General features: G+C 36.7%; 1 protein-coding gene across 1 annotated transcript; it reads left to right on the top strand.

Moving 5' to 3' along the window:
- Positions 1-2,631: 2,631 nt before the first annotated feature.
- On the top strand, positions 2,632-21,542 carry cpne2 (copine II). The gene is given in 17 exon segments (XM_043264351.1): positions 2,632-2,786; positions 4,557-4,759; positions 6,059-6,197; positions 6,200-6,237; positions 6,418-6,492; positions 6,575-6,646; positions 6,739-6,822; positions 6,989-7,078; positions 7,798-7,896; positions 8,759-8,842; positions 9,275-9,334; positions 12,236-12,369; positions 12,479-12,533; positions 13,458-13,509; positions 13,587-13,720; positions 20,218-20,454; positions 21,026-21,542. Coding segments are annotated over 17 exon segments (1,803 nt in total). The 5' UTR covers positions 2,632-2,647; the 3' UTR covers positions 21,134-21,542.
- The last annotated feature ends 1,136 nt before the right edge of the window (positions 21,543-22,678 follow it).

Below are 22,678 nucleotides of genomic sequence, written 5' to 3' on the forward strand. Positions count from 1 at the left end.
CGTTATGATTATGATGACACGATGTACAACACAATCTAGCAGAAGGAAAAAGAAAAACAGATTTGCATCCATACGCCCATTTTATAGCTATAGCTGTCAGCAATGATGATGACAATGAAGAGCACATCAGTTCAAAGCGTATATCAAAGATGCCCCCACAAATGGCCTGTGACTTCTTTTAAATTAAAATGAGTTAAATTAGCCGGCATGAATTGATTTAATTATCTCTCAAATATTTTCCCTCACAAGTTCTTCAGAACATCGCGTGCGCGTTCCGGTGCTTTTAAACGAAATTACACCAAGATGTACAAACGTATAAAACACAAGCGTGTTACTTTAATTCTCGTTTCTTTTTAAGCTCTTTTCGATGGTGGCATGGCTCAGAAGAGACTAGCTCATGGTAATGACAGATGTGGACACGGGCGGAGTTCAGAGCTGTGAAAACTACACAACTGTTGGCTCAGTGAGCGCGCGGCTCTCGAGTCTGCACGCGCTTTAACCACAGCGAAGCGCTTTCTTCTTCAACGGCGTTTACCCTCTGATATATCATACATTGTTACCTTTTTGCTGGATAATGCACGCAACCCGTAATATTTCTGAAACGCAGAGTTGCTGCCACCGGCACTAAAAATAACGACAGAAGACGTTGAGGAAAAAGTAGGCTGCGTATTGCGCGAGAGCTTCGAGAGGTGAGTTATTATTGAGTTATACAGTGACTTTTATGGAGTAATCATTCCCATTCACAAACACGCAGGGTTCGTTACATGTTAACGTCTGAAAGGAAGTAATATGAACATAAAGAGTTCCGGTGTGCATGATTAAGAAAACAAATTGAGAGCCAAAACAAGCCTGGAATAATTTTGCCATTAACCAAAGCATCACAACAACTAGAGAAACCTCAAAATATTTGAAGATATTTGCGTCATATAATCGTGTCCTATATGATAAAAATTAGAAATATCTCAGAAATACAGACGCTATACGTGCTAAGATCTTAGAGATGCCGTATTTGAAGGATGAATTCAGGTAAAAAGCATCATACCAATGTCAAGAAGTGTCGCCCGGTTTACCTAAATTCACTCTGAGAGTTTTAATTCATCATAGAAGAGACGTGTGCAAGATTTTCTTTGTATGATTGCATTTTTTATGTAATTCTGAATACCTTCATTGATGCAGGCAAAAAAAAGGGCGCCACTTCATTGACCCGCTTGCTTTTTTTCAAGTTGGAGAATTTTTAACTGCACGTAGACTGCCACAAACTCCATTCATATTGTTTTACAGTTAGACATTATAAACTTTTTTTCGACGCTGTATGGCTCAACACCTCACCATACAGTCAACAGGATGTTGAGCTTTGTAATATTTAAGTGTAGATGTGGTTTGACACTTGAGCAGAAAAGTTAAGGAGGCTTAACTGCAGCACTTGCTCACAGAGTTGCATGAATAATGATCTTTGAGCTCTCAATGTTGACACTTTTTAAAATATTTTATTGATTATCGAACATGTAACTAATAGCTAACCCAGAGTTTAATAAACAAATGAATCACAAAATACTCTCAGTATTAACAAGAGATCATTTACTTCACCTTTTGATATTAAATAGCAAATGAAAGTGAAAACGGATATCAGGTACTATTAGATGTTCCTCTTTGCTGCTAGTGTTCACATTTTTGAAACCTATTGTACTATGAAGATAATGCACAACAGTGTGGTAGGAAAATTATGTAATTATGTTGTAATGGTTAAAGATCCTTGAACAGAAAGTCTCTAGATGTTGGATTTTTTGGTAGTTTATGTTCCATGTCTGGAAGGATGGCACACAGGATGTCACATTAAATCTAAAGTTATTCAGAGTATAAAAGATGATCTACAAGTAACATTTTTTCCCCTTTAAGGGAATGTTCAGGGTTTAATAAAAGTTAAACTTGTGTTGAGCAACGCAATTTACAAAAACAAACTAGGGTCTATGAGGAATCTGGTGAAGCTCATATTTTTATTAAAATATTTCTATTAATTATTTAATGGAAACTTGTTTTGCTGTAGCATTTTTGTATGAAATTCTGTATACAATTCTAAATATGCATTTATTTACAGGGTCAAGAAAAGAGTTTAAATACTGGATGTCATGTAGCCCCTCACAATATAATATAATATAAAACAATATAATATAATAAAACAAATCATTTATACACATATCAGATAGTATGGTTAGTTTTTCCTGGTTCAATGAAATGAAGTTACAATTTTTTATGACTACAGCCTTTAGCAAGACTTTAATAAAATCATAACAATTTACTCCATATTTGATTACAGCCTTACACTTGTTTTCCACTCTATAATGTCTGGCTGTGTGCTATCTGGCACTAAACCTTGAAGATAAGTAATGAAGTCTCGAGTTGATGATCACTTAGGTTAAAGCAAAGTGTTGCCATTTTGACCTCAAATGGGTGGGATAAGACTCCGAATGATTTTATGGACATTACTCCCAGACAACAATGATTAAGCTAGGAAGCAAGGTTAGGCAGAGGATTACTCATTTGTGGAGTGTTTTTAGACTTTGCATGAATTACACGTGTCTCATCTGGGTGTGCGCTTTCTTGAGTGAAATTGAAGCACACACTGTTGAGACTGCGTATCCCGTTTTCCATGAAATCACATGTGGAACATGTCATTATTCTTGGAATGATTACCAACACTGCGCTATATAAGGCTAATTTAAATACAGAGTTCATTGAGAATCCGAACAGCTCTAGAGCAAAGATGCCGTTTTGGGATGGAAACTCAGGTCAGTTTTTGTCTCATTTCCTAACCGATCAGGAAAAGATTCTGCTGTTGATCATCTAATGTAACAACTTTCTCAAAACCCAACTTTTAGGTGACAGTGCGGTATTTACAATACAAATATGGGGTGCAATTCTTTAGGTCTTAAAAGCTGAAATGTAAACATGAAAAATAAAAAACACAGACTTTCATTTTCCTTTCACAGTTTGTGTGTTATTTACGCTTTGAGGTTTAAATGACTATTTTTACAGTCATTGTTTTATGGCTTTGTGATGCCAAATATGTCAAAGTAAAATTGAATATTCCTTTACAAAGAAAAGCTTAGTAAGCAATTATATATATGAATTATATATATGTATGTGTATTTTAGTGTTTACGAATTTACCCCATTTACTTACATTATACAGTACAAGTATCTCACTGTAACCCAAATGCTTTTTATAAAAAAGTTGACAAGTTGACATCAGCACCACTGGAAATTATATACAGTTCTTAATCGGATCATCTTCTTCTAATGCAATGCTAATGTTGATGCACTGGGATTCTATGTAACAAGATTGTGAAGTCATTTTCCATCATGCCTTTGTCTATGGTGGTCACAACCTAATTGTGGTTTGTGACATTAACACGGAAAGAGACAGTGGTACATCAGTATCTAAGCAACAAGAGCCCTCGCTGTGTTCCTCATGTCCTGGTGTGACGCTCATGTTCTGTGTGTGCATATCTGCGGGCACTGATGCTTGTGGAAATCATAGGGTGTTTTTATGTTTAGTGTTTTTGTGGAGTTGTTTACCAGGGGACCATGAACCAAGTATCCCTGTCTCAGACATGCGAGCAAGTCATTTTTGTAAGAAAGGGTCAAACAATGAAGTGCAATTCATTACGTTACGATGTTGTTACATGTTGGTATTTTAGAAATGTGCTTCAAACATGATACAGTATGTTTTATAGGATTAATATTGGGATATAGCCACTTAAAAGAATTAGACATTAAGGCATGCAATGGGGTTTAAAAGTCTGAGGTCATTGCTTAAATTTAAAATGCTTCGAAATGCATTTTTATAAGAATAATAACAATTTGAGGGAATTTTTTTTTAATTTATCCTGGCAGGAAGAATTTTTTATTCTTAGCATTTATAAATCTGCTTATTTGAGTGTCTTATAAATCTAATAATGCAGAATTTGAATATCATAATTAAATTAATAATATATAATTAAAGTAATATGAAAATACTTAATAATTTTAGGTCACAGTATGTTTTCTTTCAAAGGGCCCTTAACTGCCTTTTTTGTTATTTTGACCGAGGTCGATTTTTACATCAAAAACATCATAATTGACCGGTAATAGGCTATTTTCTGTTTTAGTACCCCTTATCAGAATAGGTGTGGCAGATTGCAAAAGTAAACACACCATTGCTTTGTTTGGCTAACACTTGAGTATGTTTGACACCCTGCGTCATTCGCAGATGGATGCTGCTGTGATTTAGGTTAAAAACGCATGAACATACACTCGTAACAAATTATCTTTAATAACAGACAAAGCAATAATGATCACCTAATAAAAAAAGTTACACACATATTACATTGTGTTGCGGGACTGCTGTTGTATCCAGTATCTAATCCAATTTGTATATATACAAAAGTTCACCAAATTGTGCTTATCATTTGGTTTCCGCATAGACCTGCATTATGTTTGCTCTGAATGCATGATGCTTTGCAAATAGGTATATAAGAAGTTAAACTGAGTGGAATAATACTCTTTTGTTGCCCGCAGGGATTGGGAGACGAGGTACTCCCATCTCCATGGCCTATACTCTGGCCTCGGGCCCCGATGTGGGTCCTGCCATTGGGCCCCAGCACTGCGTCACAAAGGTAGAGCTCTCCGTCTGTGGCTCCAACTTGCTAGACCGTGACGTGGCATCCAAGTCTGACCCCTTCTGTGTTCTTTTCCATGATGTGGATGGCAACTGGGTGGAGGTAAGAAGTGATAAAAAGTGTTCACTTTCCACCTTACCTCCAGAGATTTATTGCAGATATCACAGGTTAACCTTTAATAAAATCTGCCGATAGTTAGAGATAGACAGCAAAGCAGGCTAAATTGTGAATACAAACGAAAAGAAGATGTAATCGAGATTATAACAAAACAGATATGTAGAGATATCTTTGGGGACGTAAAGCACAAGTTGGAAGCATGGAAAGCTGAAATAGCTGGCATTTAGAAAGTAAAATCGGTGGAAACAGGTATTAATCTCTTCATATGCTGAATAAAAAAAAAATGAATCCAGGTTTAAAATAGGTTGCAGTGCGAGCAAACGCGCTTCTGTACAATCTCTATGGGACTGTGCCCTCAGCGGTCCAATCATCACAGGCCAGTGCTGCTGGTCAGTAGGGCAAGCCGGCACATGAAATCACTCTTTCACAGCACACTGTAACCATGGAAACACCAAAGGACAAACAAAGGAATGTGTTTGTAGTATAAAAATGCATGGTTAAATGCATTTTAGAACATGATGTGTTTAGGAAATAAGAGCGCTAATAATAAATGAATAGATTTACATACAAATTTACATAAATAATAAACAAAGATTGGCCCAAGCTGTTATTAATGTTCTCATGATTGTTACACCAGTATGGTACAGATAATGAGTAATACAAAATAAGCTCATTCTCATTACTGTGAAAATTAATAATGTATGTAAATAAAAAAATAAAAAATATATATAAAGATTTAAACGTCAGCTTTTTTAAAAAAATATTAAGTGATAGAAGAAAAAAAAGTTTAAAAAGTTTAAAAGCGGCTGGGAGGGATAAAATATATATTGTGTTCATTGGATTGTACTGTTGATTAACATTTATGCTTTTAACAGCGTACTGTTTGTTGAGTGCCAAAAAACAAACAAGTACACAAAATCTTCACAAAACACTATTCTGTATGGTCTAGACCTTTTTTTATTTTGTGCCATAAAAATAAATCTAAAAGCAAAGGATCATTATTTTCCTAAAATATGCTTTATTTTTTATTTAATAAAATAATTTTTCTGCTCTCGATATGATTTAATGGCGAGATCGTGTGCCTTGATTTCGGTAAATTAATTTGCCAGCCTGATATATGGAGCTATCTTTTACTTAAACTTTTAGTATTTCGCTTTTCACCTAATTGGCAGAAGTTATTTTTATACTTTATATTAAACTAGGAGTACATGAAGTTGCACCATAAGTAGGTGCTAATCCTTTCCTTTATGTTATATTTTATTAAACATTATTATTTCATTACAGCTGGCTCGAACAGAGACTGCCGTGAATAACCTGAATCCAGTATTTGGTGTCAAATTCCAAGTGGATTACCATTTTGAGGAAGTCCAGAAGCTGAAGTTTGCCATGTTTGATGAGGACAAATGCAGCTCCCAGCTTACGAACACGACTTTTTGGGTGAATTCACCTGCACACTGGGAGTGGTACGGTAGCACTTTCATATTTTACCTACTTCCAGATAAATTTGCTGTATGCTGTTTCACACCACTGTAACGAGATAAGCTTAAGTAATTAACGTAAGCTTTTATGATCTTAGTTATGATAAATTAGCTCTCAGCATTGCCTCTACTTGTGCTTTTATCGGGCCATCTGTTCTGTTTTAGATTGTGTCAAATAAGAAGCTACATCGACCACTGATTCTGGCTAATGGCAAGCCAGCAGGGAAGGGGGCCATCACAGTAAGACACCACATAATACACTATAACACATACATTGATGGAGTTTGTACCAGAGCATCATAATATGCTCCGTTTGGTCTAGATAACAGCCCAGGAGTTATCAGACAACAGAATAATCACCCTAACCATGTGTGGGAGGAAGCTGGATAAAAAGGTGAGTTAAGAGGTTGTGAAAACCATTCAAGTACTTCAAAAAAGCGCTCGTGATAGAGAATGATGATGTTTTTGTTTGTGGCTATTTTTCAGGACTTTTTCGGTAAATCAGATCCCTATTTAGAATTCCACAAACAAGGGGATGATGGGAAATGGATGATGGTTCACAGAACAGAGGTGAGATGCTAAATAGAAACTATGTTGCTGATATTCTCATTTCTGTACACTTTTGTTCCTCCAGATTTATCAGATGTTGAGCTTGTGTTTCAGACTGTATTCATCCGTTTAATCAAGGCCAGGGAAAGAATAATAGCCATTTGTGTGTGTGTGTGTGTGACTTCAGGTTATTAAGAACACTTTGGATCCTGTATGGAAGCCTTTCACGGTGCCTCTAATCTCACTTTGTAATGGAGATGTGGACAGAAACATCAAGGTGTGCCTCTGTATTGTGTGTCTTTATCTATGTGTGTGAACATTACCAGTAGAATTTTGTCAAAATTAGTTAATATATAAACATGAAAATATATTCATGAAATAAAGCTTCCAAAAAATATTTTTAGCTTTATAAATTAGATTATTTTAGGTGGAAAAAAGCTATTTGTCTCTGGCAGAAATCATGCCGTTTCACTACGATTCAAAACAAGAACATCAGATTTATCATTTAAAGACATTTATTATGCTACAATATTTATTTCAAATAAATTATGTTCTTTTGAGTCATCTATTCTAAAAAAAAATCAGTATAATGGTTTCTACAAAAACATTAAGCAGCACAATGTTTTCAACACTGATGATGATAATCAGAAATGTTTCTTGATCAGCATATTAGGATGATTTTCAAAGAATGGTAGCATACATCCAATGAAATTGGAGCTTTTAAAACAACGTTTGTTTTAAAATGTTATCATCCAACGAAAAAGCATGGTGATCACTTGCTGTTCAGTTGAAAAATTTGCTTGGTTTGTAAAAAAACGATATATTTAGACCAGATTCAAACAGATTCATGCTAATTGTATCTGTATCATTACTTTATTGCATCTCTCACCATTTTTCATTCGCCTATATGTCATCTGTTCTTGATGATCCAGAATGAATTCTGCTACATTTTCTCAGCATTATGTCAGTACTCACAGTAAATGTGTGATGTCACAGGTGCTGTGCTATGATTACGACAACGACGGAAGCCATGACTTCATCGGCGAGTTTCAGACCACCGTTAACAAGATGAGTGAAGCACTGAACGGAATGGAGGTGGGCTTGCCTTCAATTAACACTGTAGAGATTCATAATTTCCAGAATGTAGGAACTAAATGCGTGAAGTGAAGCTTGGCTCGCACTAATGCCTGCCACTCTTGCGCCAGAATACTATGTGAGTACTAGCTATGCCTCATTATCTGGCATAATGAAGCTGAGAATTAGTGAGTGAGAGAGGGAGAGACAGAGAGGAGAAAAGAGGTGGGAGGGAGAAACAGAGAGAGTAACTGGCTCTTTTGAGATGCAAATTGTTCTTATTTTACCGCTGCCTTGTTTACCAGAACAATCATCGTGTCGCCAAGAGCATGTGTAAATGTTCTCCTGGAGAAAGAGTTAGTGTACTAATAAATGCCCTTTTGCTCCTTTCAGGTGGTGACCCTCTTTTACACAGCCTTAGCTAGGAGATGTGTTTTGTGCCATGTTGTAAACTAATCGAGCTCCCGCAGTGATTGTCACCCCTCTGTGTTCACATTTCACTCGAATGCTCCCACTAGAATTCACAGATTATGCTGTTACTTGTATTATCTTTTTAGGCAGTATGGCACTATGGTAACTTTTATAGAAAAATATCTGTCTTGAGCTTGAAATTGCTCAAGAGAGACCTTAAAATAATGTTTTAATAAAAAAAGCTGATTCTGAATAAAAAGATGTATTATATTAGCGGAATTTAGGCTGCTTATATATAGATCAGGATATAATCTGAATAAATGACATCAAGGTATATATAAAATATAAAATTATATATAAAATTATTATTATTATTAAAAATATTTTACTGTATTTTTTTGTCTGAATTTACTAAAAAATAAATATATTTTGATTTTAAAGTTATGGTGATAACAGTGTTCTCTGTTTACAGGTTGAGTTTGAATGCATTAATCCTAAAAAACAGAAGAAGAAGAGCTACAAAAACTCTGGGGTCATAATATTGAAGTCATGCAAGGTAAGGAAATGGACTGAAAATGTTGAACATTCGCTGTTCACTGACTACAAGAAAAGCAGTATTAAATACATTCTGCTTGCACATTAAAGCACCTTCCATGTTCTGGCTTATTTAATTAAATTTATGTTATGAATAAAGGCCTTTAATTGTGGCTTCGCTGTAAGGACAGATTAGTTTAATAGTGCTAAATCCTCTTTAAATAACATGTATTAATATCAGCCCAAAACACCTGTCACTCTTGCACCATCACCATTTAATCACCTCTATTGATGGATTCAGGCATTAAAACAAAACATAATTCTCACTAAATCTCCATTTGAACTCATATTTACCAGCCTTTGTACAATCTTTAGCTTGAGGGAATGTAAAAGGGTGCTTTTGTGATCTGTATATGTGAATATAAAACCTTATGGTGTGCCGTTCCTTTGTTAGATTACGAGAGACTACTCCTTCCTGGACTACATTCTGGGTGGCTGTCAGCTCATGTTTACTGTGAGTATGATAACGTCACCTCTGGAATTGAATGTCTATTTTTTTTGTCAGTGATTTGAGGGGAGGGTGGTTCATGCATGCAGAATGCAGAAACATCATTTGTATGCAGATGATTTTGAAAATATATTCCATCCCTGAGAAAAATTTTAGCTGAGAAATCAATGACAGAATGCAATCAAGAGGTTTGTAAAGTGTCAGATTTGAAGTGTCTGTTTGATGGTTTATATCTCTAAGCGCAAATGATAGTTAAAGTCAAATTTGTTGAATCCGGTACTCTAAAAGCTTTCTTTCCGCACACTGTCCAGTTGAGCAAGCTCTATATATGGTTCCTTTATGTGACTCAATTGCCTTCACCAGTATGATTGGTAAGAAATGATACAGAAAGTGAGTGAAATTCACAGGTTGCTATAGTTACAGTGTGCTGCAGTGTAGAGGTCCATGTCTCTCATTTGAAACTAAAGACAGAGAGAGACACAGGGATGTAAAAAAGAGAGAGGGAGAGAAAGCGAGAGAAGCTCTGTGAGCCTCTGAACAAAGGAAAGTGATTTTGATATCTTGCTTGCATGACGCCACCTTATGATGCATGATTGTTTGTTGTCCTGCAGATTATGATAAGCCCTCACAGATTTCACCAGTAGTTTTTTCTGTATAGATTATTATTATATTTAAACATTTTCCTTTCTGTTAAAAGATTAGCTCACTCAAAAAGGCAATTTTTTTGTTATAATCCTGTATTATTCTGTCTTCAGCAAAAACACACAAGGACAATTTTTGAAAACTGTTTTCCACGCTCTTTTCCACTCAGTTGCGTTAAACAGAGGCTGGGCATATTAAGCTTCAAAAAGAAAGCCAATGAATCATAAAAGGATCCTAAAAGTAGTCCATATGACCATGACTTTCTTCTGAAACCATAATAGTTTTGTTAGCTCACTTGGCTCTCCAGTGAGTGGTTAAAGAAGTAGTTCACTTGCTTTTTATGGAATTTATCTAGCAAAATGATTGTTCATTTTCTAAAACAAATATATATTTATATCATTTTTAACCACAATTGCTAGTCTTGCAGTAGCTGCACTTAATGCATTATGTAATCACGCAAAGCGAACGTGCAAAGAAAGTCAAACACCCTTTACAAGAAAAGGTAAAACAACAATGTCGGACAGTTTTGAAGTTGGAGGAGAAAATTAATTTTTTCGCCCTACCTTAACTTTTTGAACTGAAATACAGAGATGAAGAGCTAACCACTTGTGACTTTCCAAAGAGATTACACAATGTGTGAAGATGTGCATGCGCATTGCAGAACTAGTGTGACTGTTTGTTGTTAAGACGATCTTTTGTGGTTAAAAAATATGTAATTTTTTTATGACTATGATTGTTTTGCTACATAAGATCCTTCTTTCTTGACTGGGATTGTGTAGAGCCATTTTAAGATGCACTGAAACTGCAGTTTAGACCTTCAAACCATTGGCCGCCATTGAAGTCCATTAAATGGAGAAAAGTCCTAGAGAGTTTTTGTCATTCTTTGCGAATGAAGAAAGAAAGCCATCTTGTTATGGGGGTGAGTGAACTATTTCATGAACTGCTGTAACCTGATAATTGAGATAATTGAGTTAAGAACTTAAAAACCGATCAGTTTGATTTCTGAATGAATTATTTAGAAGGTCTCATGAACTGATTCACAAAAAAATGACTGAAAAGATTTATTCATTAATCCAATTCTCTTGTCAGTGCACCCAGTGTCAGTGTGAAAGTGAATAAATGTTAGTATTTGAATTTTTGGGTGAACTGTCCTCTTTAAAAATGACAGTTGTTAACAGTATTTGTGTCTTCAGTTTCTTGGTTGAGGCCATTTACTGCTTTCCTATTTACACGCCATCATTCTTAGAAGATCCAGTTTGCTGGTAGTTCTTCTAGTACCAAGTACTCACAGCATTTTTATAAAGCCAGTCAAGCTCAGGGGTTCAGCAGTGGGCAAGCAAACTCATGAATGCAACATTCAGAAGATATCTTTTTTATATTGAAGATGGAGAAAGGGCTTTTAGGATTATACTCACTGTAGCAAAGGACATTGCAAAATTCTAGAGAGGAGAATTGGCCAAGGTCTGTAGGTTATTTTATTTCATTTGAGGTAAAAACCAAAATTTGAGTCTTCAGCTATGTTGTCTCCTTTTAAGCTGTACTTCTTAAAGAAACAGTACACCTGGAAATTCTGCTATCATTTATGGTGCCATGGTAAAAGGGGGAAGCAAAATATCTCCTTTTTGTGTGGAGAGCGTATTGTATATTCCATGACTCCATATTTATCTACTTCAAGACATATACTCTAGCAAAGAAACAGTTTTAACAGCCACACCAGAGAAAATATAGTAGACATCACTTTGGTTTATGCTCATGCACTAAACTTCACAGCTTGGTCACCCGGAGGCCATGACAGGCAATGTGAGGACGACTACAATAAAGGGCACCCTCATTCTGTCACCTCCTATTCCCCTCGTCCTATCATTTCCACCCTCTTCCCTTTCCTTTCCCATCATTAATCTGTTTTCAGCCTCAGGGGAGTGATCATCCAGTGTTTAGGTGTGCTTTAGCAAGTGTGAAGGTTAGACACAGGGTCTCCCCTGCATTGATAAACATGTTTTGTTGCAAGGATGTAGTCGGAGAACGTGTTTCCTGGTTCATGACTGCCATAGGACAGAACTATTAGATCTCAGCTTGAGCAGATCTGATGTTTCAGCCTCCCTGGGTGTTAACAACATCGCCTTTAGCTATGAGCTTTGATGCCCCACTAACTGAGGAAAAAGCTTATGAAATGCATCGTACTAACAGCTGCTTGTTTTTTTTTTTAATACACCAGTCCAATTGGCACACATTAGCGTATTACATTGTGAATGTGTGTTTCTCCAGGTTGGCATTGATTTCACAGCGTCCAATGGCAACCCCAGGGAGCCATCGTCTCTGCATTATATCAACCCAATGGGCAGCAACGAATATCTGTCCGCCATCTGGGCTGTAGGCCAGATCATTCAAGACTATGACACGTATGTAACAGTGTTTTTAATAAAAACACAATTTAAAAGTCTGCATATGGCCACAAAAGCAGTGTCTAATAAAATCGCACTCCTTCTTATTCACACTTCGTGTCCACAGGGACAAAATGTTTCCTGCACTTGGATTTGGGGCTCAACTCCCACCCGACTGGAAGGTGAGAAAAAGCGCCCATAACTGTGCGTGCGTTTGTCTCCACGTAAATGTATTTTTGTATATTTATTTTTGTTCATCTCATACTAGTTGTTATTTGACATAATGAAGTGGAATTGAATGCGAAAGGCTGCTAAAGCTTTCGGAAGTGCGAAATGGAAACAAGAATTTGAAGTGCAAGACAGAGAAGAGGCAGATAAAGAAAATGAATAATACTCGCATATCCCAATGATTATGCAACTGTCATCCCATCTGCGTTGCCATGGCACTGGAGTGAATACAAGGAAGTCTGAGGGGGGGATTTCACAAGGAAAGGATTGCACTCGCCTTTAGTGCTGTTTATTTGCATGCATTGCGTTTCTTTTAACATGTATCTCTGCTGCTTGTTATATATGCCCAGTTCTCTGTCAAATGATGAATAACTGCTGCTGTGATCATCAGAAATTGTACACAAACATCTTAAACTAAACAAAGCATGAAAAATAGCCCTTGTGCCAGAAAATGACACTTGTGGATTTTTATGAATAAGACATCTGCGCTGTTAGTAATTGCAGTGACTGACATATGTAATATACTCTACCGATCAATAGGTTCCAGACCAAAAGATGTTAATACTTCAGCAGGGATGAATTAAACAGAAAAACATGACAGACTTCTTTTTATAAAGAAATGCAGAATGGAAATGTATCACAATTTCTAGAAAATAATTAAACAGCACAACTGTTTTTAAAATTAATATGTCATAAACCAGATCCTAAACTCTGGAATTGTAGTACTGTATGTGTCAATATCAAATGTTGCAGTCACCAGCTGGTAATCAAGGCCACTGCAGCTGTTGATTGTGACATTAAAAATGTATCAGTCCTATTTTTTGTTACTTTTGTTTTAGCTACTGACGTGTTGTTGTTTTTTTCTCTTTATATTCCAGGTATCCCATGAATTTGCAATCAACTTCAACCCCACCAACCCTTTTTGCTCAGGTGAGGCTCACAAACATTTTCACTATCCACAGATAAAGTTAGGTTAGTATCTATCAGGGTGTTTTATGTGCAAGCAGGTGTGGAGGGGATCGTTCAAGCTTATTCCAACTGCCTGCCTCACATCCGCTTCTATGGACCAACTAACTTTGCCCCCATCATCAACCATGTGGCCCGCTTCGCTACCCAGGCCCTCCAACAGGACACTGCAGCAGTAAGTGTCATAACAACATAACAAGAGGATCATAGGTTTTCTTGAGGATAATTAGGAAAGAAGTCTAGCTGATTAATCTAGGAGCAATCTAATGCTTGGGATAGTAAGCCGAACCTGTTTCAGAAGTACATTTAGCTTGTTAGGATTGTATGATAGCTTGTACACTGATAAATTGATGGATTTAGCAGCTAACTCTCTGAAAAGCTTGCCATCTGTTGGCCATGGCAGTCTAACGTGTGAAGCTAAGGCACTTTGGAAGTCCCTCTGGATGAGAGCATCTGCTAAATGTTTTAAATGTAAAAGCAAATGACTGTCTCATGCATTTTGCCTCCTATCTCTGTTTAACAGTTTAACAGTTAGCGGCCACCCATTAAATGGACAGAAAGGCTCATCCTACAGCAAGACTTTAGATAGCAAATCTCTATTTAAAAGCCTTATTAGTCTTATTACATCCCATTACTTTTGTAAACTTGATCTGTAAGACTATGAGAAAAGGCTGGAGTGGATCCACATTCACTTTACGCAAATTTCTCCTCTGAGAGAGGAACAGTATTGCTCTGTGTTCCTCTCAGACCCTGAGTGGAAACTGTAAAAGCTCCTAGATATGTGCAATATTTGAGCAAGGCACATGCGGACAAACCGGGCTCACTCTCTTCCGTGATAGCACAATGTGTCTGTGTTTCACCAGGCAGGGTGTTCCTGCAGCTTTCCACTTGTGAAGTTTAGCTTACTCTGTTAACTTCCTGTGAGCATGTGCGAAATTTGCTTTAAAAAAAAAAACAGCACTCTCAACTGTGGCTCTTTTAGTGCCTCTTGGCCTTAGCTGATTCTAAGATGGCAATTGCTGACCTATTCAGCTGTAGATTTCTGGCTTTGTAAAATGTTTTACATTAATTTTCTCTCGCTTTATTTGTAGCAGACACTTTCTATTGCTGTTAAACTGACTGTTGGCTTCACTGTATTCAAGGAGAAGTATATACAATAATAAAAAAATTCTATCATCATTTACTCCCCCTCATGTCGTTCCAAAATGATGACTTTCTTTATTCTGTGGAACACAAAAGGAGAAGTTAAGCTGAATGTACTAGCTGTTTTTTCAGTATACCAAAATAAAGGGGGTGGAGAGTGTCAAGTTCAAAACATGCATCATAGAAGTAATGTAAAAATAATCTTAAGTATATAACTTATTTGCTGTAGTTTTTATGCTATAGTAGCATTGTGGGAGGAACACAAATTTAGAAAAATTTGACTCTCAACATTTAAGGTATGTTTTATCTGTTTTCAAGAGTTTGACAGCCTCTGTTCATGAATGCATCCTGAAAAAAACTATGTAGCGCAGCTTCATCAAATGTTTCAACATTAATAATAAGAATAAATGTCTTATAGCATCAAATATGCGTATTAGAATGATTTCTGGAAGACTGGAAGGCTGCTGAATAGTGAATAAATCACATGAATAAACTGCATTTTATGATGCATTAAAATCGAAAAGTTATTCTAAATTATATTTCACAAATATTATTTCACAAATATTGGTTTTAATATATTTTTGTTCAAGTAAATGCAGCCTTGCTGTGCATGAGACTTCTTTAAAAAAACAACAACTTTTGAACAGTGTTAAAAAAAACATCTCTTTTTGTGTTGTACAGAAGAAAATGATTGAGAAATGAATGACAAAATAATACATTTTGAGTGAACTGAAACGATTGGTTTCCAGTAGGAAGTTGGATCAGGGTGTCATCTTTAGATTACATATTTTTTAGCATTTGCATGGTTGAGAGGTTGTGTATGCAGATGAAAGAGAAGTCAGTGATCAGTCCTTCTGGTGGTGTGTGTGTGTGTGTGTGTGTGTGTAGGATGGGTGTGCCTGTGTGGATGTTTGCTGTTGTAATAGACAACAGGACTGACCCTGGCTCAGCAGAGCTTAATTGCTCCATAAGCCACTCACAAAATCTGCCTCCGGTTGTTAGTTCAAAGTGTGCTGAGGGGCTTTGAACAGCACAGTGCGCACAATTTCTCCTGCTCTTATTATCAGCCCAGAGAAAACAACCATTAAAATCCCTTTTCAATTATAGCTATTTATAGAAGTTGATTCAGCGAACAAATGTTCACTCTTTTCCCCCAGTTGTTCTTGGGTTTTAATGACTAATGAGGCTGCGCCCTCAGGTCTGCTCTGTGTACAGGCCAGCAGCAAGGCCAGCTTCAGAGGAGAAGGAAATGGAGCTATTTTTTGTGGTTGCGAGGGAACAAGGCTACCTAGAATGCCAGTGCAGTCATCATACAGACGACTGGCAAACATGATCTGCTTAGAACATTTTTTACATTGAATTGGAATCTTTAAATAGGTTGAAATTAGATATTATATCAAATTAAAAGATGACTTGCATAAAGCCTGTGAAGTACTTGTCCAGGCCATATTGCAGCCCAAATAAATTATATTGTGCATAAAGTCAATCATAAATCAATCTTTTTTGCATTGTCATTATATGTATATAATGTGTCACTATATAATATTATACAACAAATATGCAATGTTTACCATGATATATAAAAATAATTTAAATAAAATTAATATTACACGTTTAAATTATTGATGTATCTTTCTGTAATTTGATGTAATATGTGTGAGTGTTATATATGTAATTAAATACATTATATAATTTAATCATATAAAAATAATTATTTTATATAATATTTACATAAACATTCTATAATATTCATATTAGAATATTAATAGAATAACTATTGTAAAATACTATACATAAATAATTAATAAAATAAAAAAACATCTATATTTTAGTTTTAGCATAAAATAATATTTATATATTATATTATATTATTATTATTATAAAAAAATTTCAAACAAGTAGAGGGTCAACCGAGGAAATTTGAGAAAAAATGCTTCATTCTCTTTCAGAAAACCAATTATTTTTCTCATTTTGAACTTGGGGCGAATTAAGACCTGGACATGTTTTTTAAATTCATCCAAAATGTGTTCTACATTTGACAGCGCTCCTTATTCGATTCTGCTCCTTAAATGATTAAAATAACACAAAATAAAACAATGAAAAGCAAAGAATGCATAATTTGCATAGCTCAGTCTCTCCTGGTATGCATTAAAATGTTAATGTCAATCAAAAATATAACCTGGATCAGCGCAAGCAGTTCCTCCAGTGCTGGATCATGAGCCGAACACAGTGCAGAACTTACACTTCATAATCAAACACACTAGGCCTGGAAGGAAAACTTAATAGTTAGTTATTATTTAACCTCCTTCAGGAGAGCCTAGAGCGCTCTCTATCCCTAATTGCACCCTGTCACCTCTAAAAGATAAAAATGGGTAGTGAAGAGAGATAGAGAAGAATAGAGCCTTAATGCCGTAGGAGTAAGATAGTGCTGCGGGTTCACAGCTTCTCTTAAAACAGAAAGGGTTTTGTGAACTCCTCAAGTGTGTCATAGCCATTATTTGTTTGCACTAAAACTGAATGGCCGTGAGGTCATTTTATTCATATTTAAACAGACCATTTGAAGCTGAAGAAAAAACTCCAAGACAAGAAGAGGAAATGTGGCTTCTTAAGAGGGTGTGTACATTTGGTGCTGGAACACTTGATGAGGTAATCAGTCAGATTTATGTGTCTGTAAATATCCAGTTTAGCAGCGTATGTGTCTCCGCTCTGGATAATGAGACGCTAATGAGCCTGTCTGTTAGCACATCAAAAGCCCAGACTTCAGAGGCCACAGCAGGGAGGAAGAGGTCGCTGTCATACACAGTCCACTGTTAGTGACCCTGGGCAGGTAGCGCAAAAAACCCAGCAGCTAGCAGCTGCTAAGTGTGTTTAAGCCTGTCCAAACAGTGTCTGTGTAAAGGTTAGGGAATCCAAACGAATAAGGGCTGTTCGTCAACATGCTTCCTGCAGAATCTTGTGGGTTTGGGTTTGTTACATGTTGGTTATTTGCATGGCAAGTGATAAGACAGCTTGTGTGACTTCGTTATGTTCTGAGAGTGTATATTTAGGAAGGTTAACACAGTGCCTACAGGAAGTGTTGCCCACAGTGTCTCAGCAATACAGTATGGCGGTTAGGGCAGGGGGCATAGCCTCATTCCTTGTTCCGTTACGCATGGCTGTACTGTTCATTTGGTCATAATGCACCTAAGGGAAGAGGACACTGGCCCTGGTTTGTGTCTATTTCTGTTCCATATAAATGTCCACTGTTTATGTTTCCTGTTTGATAATAATTTCAAGTGATCTCTTGCATAATCCATTTATGGCACTTTCAAGAAAAGACAGTTCCTGTCTGTGCAAATATGCTCTGGGTCATTGCTAGTCCCGGGTATTCAGAATAGTTTCTATGATATTATGTTCTCTAGATATGACATGGGTGTCTTTTTAATATACACTATTGTTCAAAATCTGTTCATAATTTTTTAGCAAATATTTTTATTAAAGGAGGATAAAATGTCAAAAGTACTGAAGACATTTATAACGATACAAAAAAATCTTTTTTACATAAATGCTGACTTTTGAACTTTCTATCCAAAGAATCCTTTATACATGTATCAGTTTATACAAAAATATTGAGCAATACAGACTGATAATATTTTTTAATAGCCTTGGTGAGCATGGAAGACTTGTTTCAAAAACATTTGAAAAATCTTACCAACCCCAAACATTTAAATTATGTAAATGTTTTTTTGACCCTTTTTTTGCTCACCGTGTTTAAAAAAGTGATTGCTATGGTCTTCAGAGTTGCTAAGTAAGAAGTCAAGAGTCCATCCTAATATTTTAATGCCTAGATTTAAATCAGATCCCTCTTTTAATAAAAGTCTATGAGATTTTTTGCCAGTTTTATCTAAAAAAATTGTAAGTCTAATCCCTTAGAAAGTTCTAAAGTGCCTGCAAGCACCACTAATAAGTCATAGACTGCATAGGTGATAAAATATTTTTGTAGAGCAAGGGAACACTTAAAAGTGGTGCTTCATTATGCAACACTGTTTGGAGACACTTGACTCAAAGATTAGTTGTCCACGAGAATATATACTGTGGTAAATACTTGATTTCTGTCTCATCTCACTAGAGTGAAAAAAATAAAGAACGGTTTCTTCTGCTCTTTGCCTATTTAGGTCACATCACCAGCTAAATTTAAGGCCAATTAACTTTTGTACCAGTCTCAAAAGCCCCAGTTCTTATGTCTAATTTCTGCTGTGGCAGATCCAACTTTCTACTTTCCATGTGAGCCATAGGGCTGGACTCCTGGAGGAAGTATTGAAGTATGGTGTCTATGAATTAGGGCTAGAGAGACAGGCAGCGCTCCATGCTAAGTGTTACTGTCAGAGAGGAGCTGCCACGGAGAGAAGGAGGAAGGGAAAGTGACAGCGTAAATCCCTCCACACATTTACTCCAGCTCCCCGTCTGTCTGCCTGTTGTGTGTGGGGGGGGGAGGGCAGTGTGGTTGGTTTAACAAGAAATTCAGCACATCACCATGTCTTATTTTCCTTCACTCTGTCTTTGTATCTCGAGTAAACCGTCGGATTTGGAGCTAGATGAAATATCTGTCATTAGCAGAGCTTCCTAAATGCTGTTGTTCATAATTAAGGGTTAGAGGTTTTTCATAGCGTCAAATTGTGAAGCTTGTGTTTTTCTGAGTGATTATATGTACAATTTTCACCAGGTGGACGATAAAAACGTCACCCCCCACCCAAAAAAATTATTTTATATTATATACAAATCATATAAATTTCTCTTTTTTCTTTAGACTTGTTTGTAAAACTCCCAAACACCATGGCAATGGCATAACAATCCCTTATCAACCCACTAGCAACCCCTTAAAACACCCCAGTAACTGCATAGCAACACCCTATCAACTACCCAATTTTATAGTCTGAACAAGTTGATGCTAGTTGCAGAAATTTATAGCCAGTCTGCAGATTAAAAGCTGATTCCACAGAAAATAGAGTAGTGTATGATGGTCACAGACTCTGAGGTTATCAAACATGTTTGATATTTTCAGTCGATTTTATAGCACATGTGTCTCCTAGCAACAAGGCACACATTTCTTTCGTTTAGAACAACTTTAAAGTCCGGAAGTATATGGTCCTCATGTAGTGTATGATGCCCAGTTTTCTTTTGTCACTATTTACAAAGTCGGCAGGTGTATGATGCCTAGTGTTTAAAAAAATCTTTTCAAATTTTAAAAGTCATGTGCATTCAAGCCTTAAGGCATCTAACTTAACCCTAGCAAAAGCATAGCAATACCCTAGCAACCACTCAGTATCCCTTAGCGACGCCCCAGCGTCTACCTCAATTGAGTAACATCTCCGATTAGCAATGACCTAGCAATCACCCAGAACACTGCACTGGTGGGTTTTACATGGGCAGACCCAATTTTCTCAGAAAATATGAAATTCTAATTGGATTGTTTTAACAAGATGTTTTGCATCAGATTTACTATATATGCTCCATAGACTCCTTTTATAGTTTCTCTTTCCTCTTCTGCAGCAATACTTCACACTACTGATCATTACTGACGGCGTAATCAGCGACATGGACGAGACGCGTCACGCTATAGTTCAAGCCGCCAAGCTGCCCATGTCCATTATTATCATTGGGGTGGGCAACGCCGACTTCACTGCTATGGAGTTTTTGGACGGAGACAGCAGCGCGCTCAGATCCTACACGGGAGAGGAGGCGGTCCGAGACATCGTGCAGTTTGTCCCATTCAGGGACTTTCGCAACGTGAGTGTTGTTTCTCATCCTAATTTCCTCTATCGATTCTGCACTGCTTCAGTTATATAAGGGTGTTGTCATAAGGTGCATGATGCAATGCTTTTAACATGAATTTCAGCATCAGGTCAAAAAGTCTTTCCACAGCAGCGTTAAACTCAATATTATGCAGATGAATTGACCCAGAGGCTTTAGCTTACGCATATAATCAATATTTCTGTTGCCACGGACCTCTGGATAGTTTCTTGTTGTTCTGAAGTGAATCCAATCCTGGATCACGTATGTAAACAGAATCTTCAGTAGGAGTGTGAGTGGGCGGTCTGTGGGCCATGTGATTTCCTCAACAGCAGGAGGGAATGGGCAGCACTCCCTCATTTGGGCTCCATTCAGAGGAAATTAAAATTCATTTAGCTTAGAGAGAATATGGAAGGAAACGGTGCCAACTTTCACCGCCGCGCAAGCGAACGTGTCTGCCATTTCTTCGTTTTCATTACATGGAAGTGGATTTAACAATCTAACAAGTGGCCACTGCCAACGTGTGCATCCTCAATGATGTTGTTGCGTGTGTTTGTTGTTCTTGCAGGCTCCGAAGGAAACTTTAGCCAAGTCCGTATTGGCAGAGCTGCCGCAACAGGTCACACAGTATTTCAAACAGAGGAACCTGTCGCCTAGCAACACAATGCCGGAATAAGCGCTGGAGGCCCGGAGTTCACACTGCATGTTGCCAAAACCTGCTAACTGTTTACAGACCCCCCTTGACCAATTCAATGAACATAGTGCATGTTATTTTCTGTACAGAAGTGTTTTTAGTATATGTTTTTATTTATTGGTTTATATATAGACAGTATATATGATGATCTAAACGCAATGGCCATTTGTGTGTCTGTCACAAAATATGTAACAGTATTCAGCTGAATGTAACTTTATACCGCCATTTTCTGTGTTTTAAGAGAAGTGAAAGCTAAAGAGTACTTTATGTAGTGATTTGTACTTAGTGCTAATCGTACGGTGCCATGGTCAAGGTGGTGTTGTTGATTTTGTACAGTTTTATCGGTTGTTTATGTTCCACTCAGGTCAATAAATTTCATTTGAGAACATCATGATTTGCGCACGCTATATATAAGATGTCGTTGTGCTATGAAACGTGTTTCAGAACTTGTTAATCTAAGAGCAGCTTATATTGAAACCAAGACAGGTTACGGAGTGTACCACTTTATGATGTAATAATGTGGCTAAACACCGCCTCTGCTGAAGAAGATTTTTAGATAGCTGCCTGTTTAGCCCCGCCCAGCAAATAACAACGGTGATTACTGCGCTTCTATGCAGTAACCTTTTTTAATGACCTTAATTTTTCGTTAAGAACTTGGTCCTTTGTTCAATTTATTTTACAGTGGATTTGTTCACAAAGAAGTCTTAAGTCATCGATGCAGGATTTTCAGAAAGATTGACACTTGGATCTGACAGTATTGTCATTGTTGCCTTGTCTGTTATTGCAGACATGTTAATGCATTTAACCCTAACACAGCGGCATTCAGCTATGAAGGACGTAGGTTGTCAAACTCAAGTGTCAGCCAATCCTAGCAGTGGGCGTTTACTTCAGAGTCTACAATCTGCCACGCCTATTCAATCCTTTGTCTTTTTAAGCAAATGTATCTCAAAACTTTTTAGACATTTGTAGTGGAAAGCAAGACAAAATACTCTTTTATGCAGTGCTAAATTGGATCACCTAAAAATAAAAACGCTGTCATGATTTACTCACCCTCATGTCATTCTTGCTCATTAGGCAAGATGTCTGAGATTCTGAGTTTGGCATACATGCATTGATCACTGCTTATAGTTGAATAAAAGCCTAAATAAAATCTGTTCATCTCATAAAGCTCTTCAGAAAACATGGAATAAACCTGCTTGATATTTAGATCTTTATAAACTGCCTGAAAATATTGCGTGGTTGGATTTTCAGTGGATATACAAAACACATTTTGAAGGTCTTACGGCTTTAGACTGACATGAGAATAAACATTGACACATATTTTCGAATCCCTAGTAGCCAAATAACAATTTATGATTTTGTTTACTGCAGACGTTTTAAAAGCTTAGTCAACACAATTAACAATTAAAAACTATTAATACTGATTAACATAATTATAAAAAATGTACACTACATACACTATCAAATAAATACACTAACAGTTCATACACTAACAAGTAAAACAAGGCTAAATTAGAAAAATAATGA

Source organism: Puntigrus tetrazona, chromosome 18 (assembly GCF_018831695.1).
Source record: "Puntigrus tetrazona isolate hp1 chromosome 18, ASM1883169v1, whole genome shotgun sequence".
NCBI classification, from domain to species: Eukaryota; Metazoa; Chordata; class Actinopteri; order Cypriniformes; family Cyprinidae; genus Puntigrus; species Puntigrus tetrazona.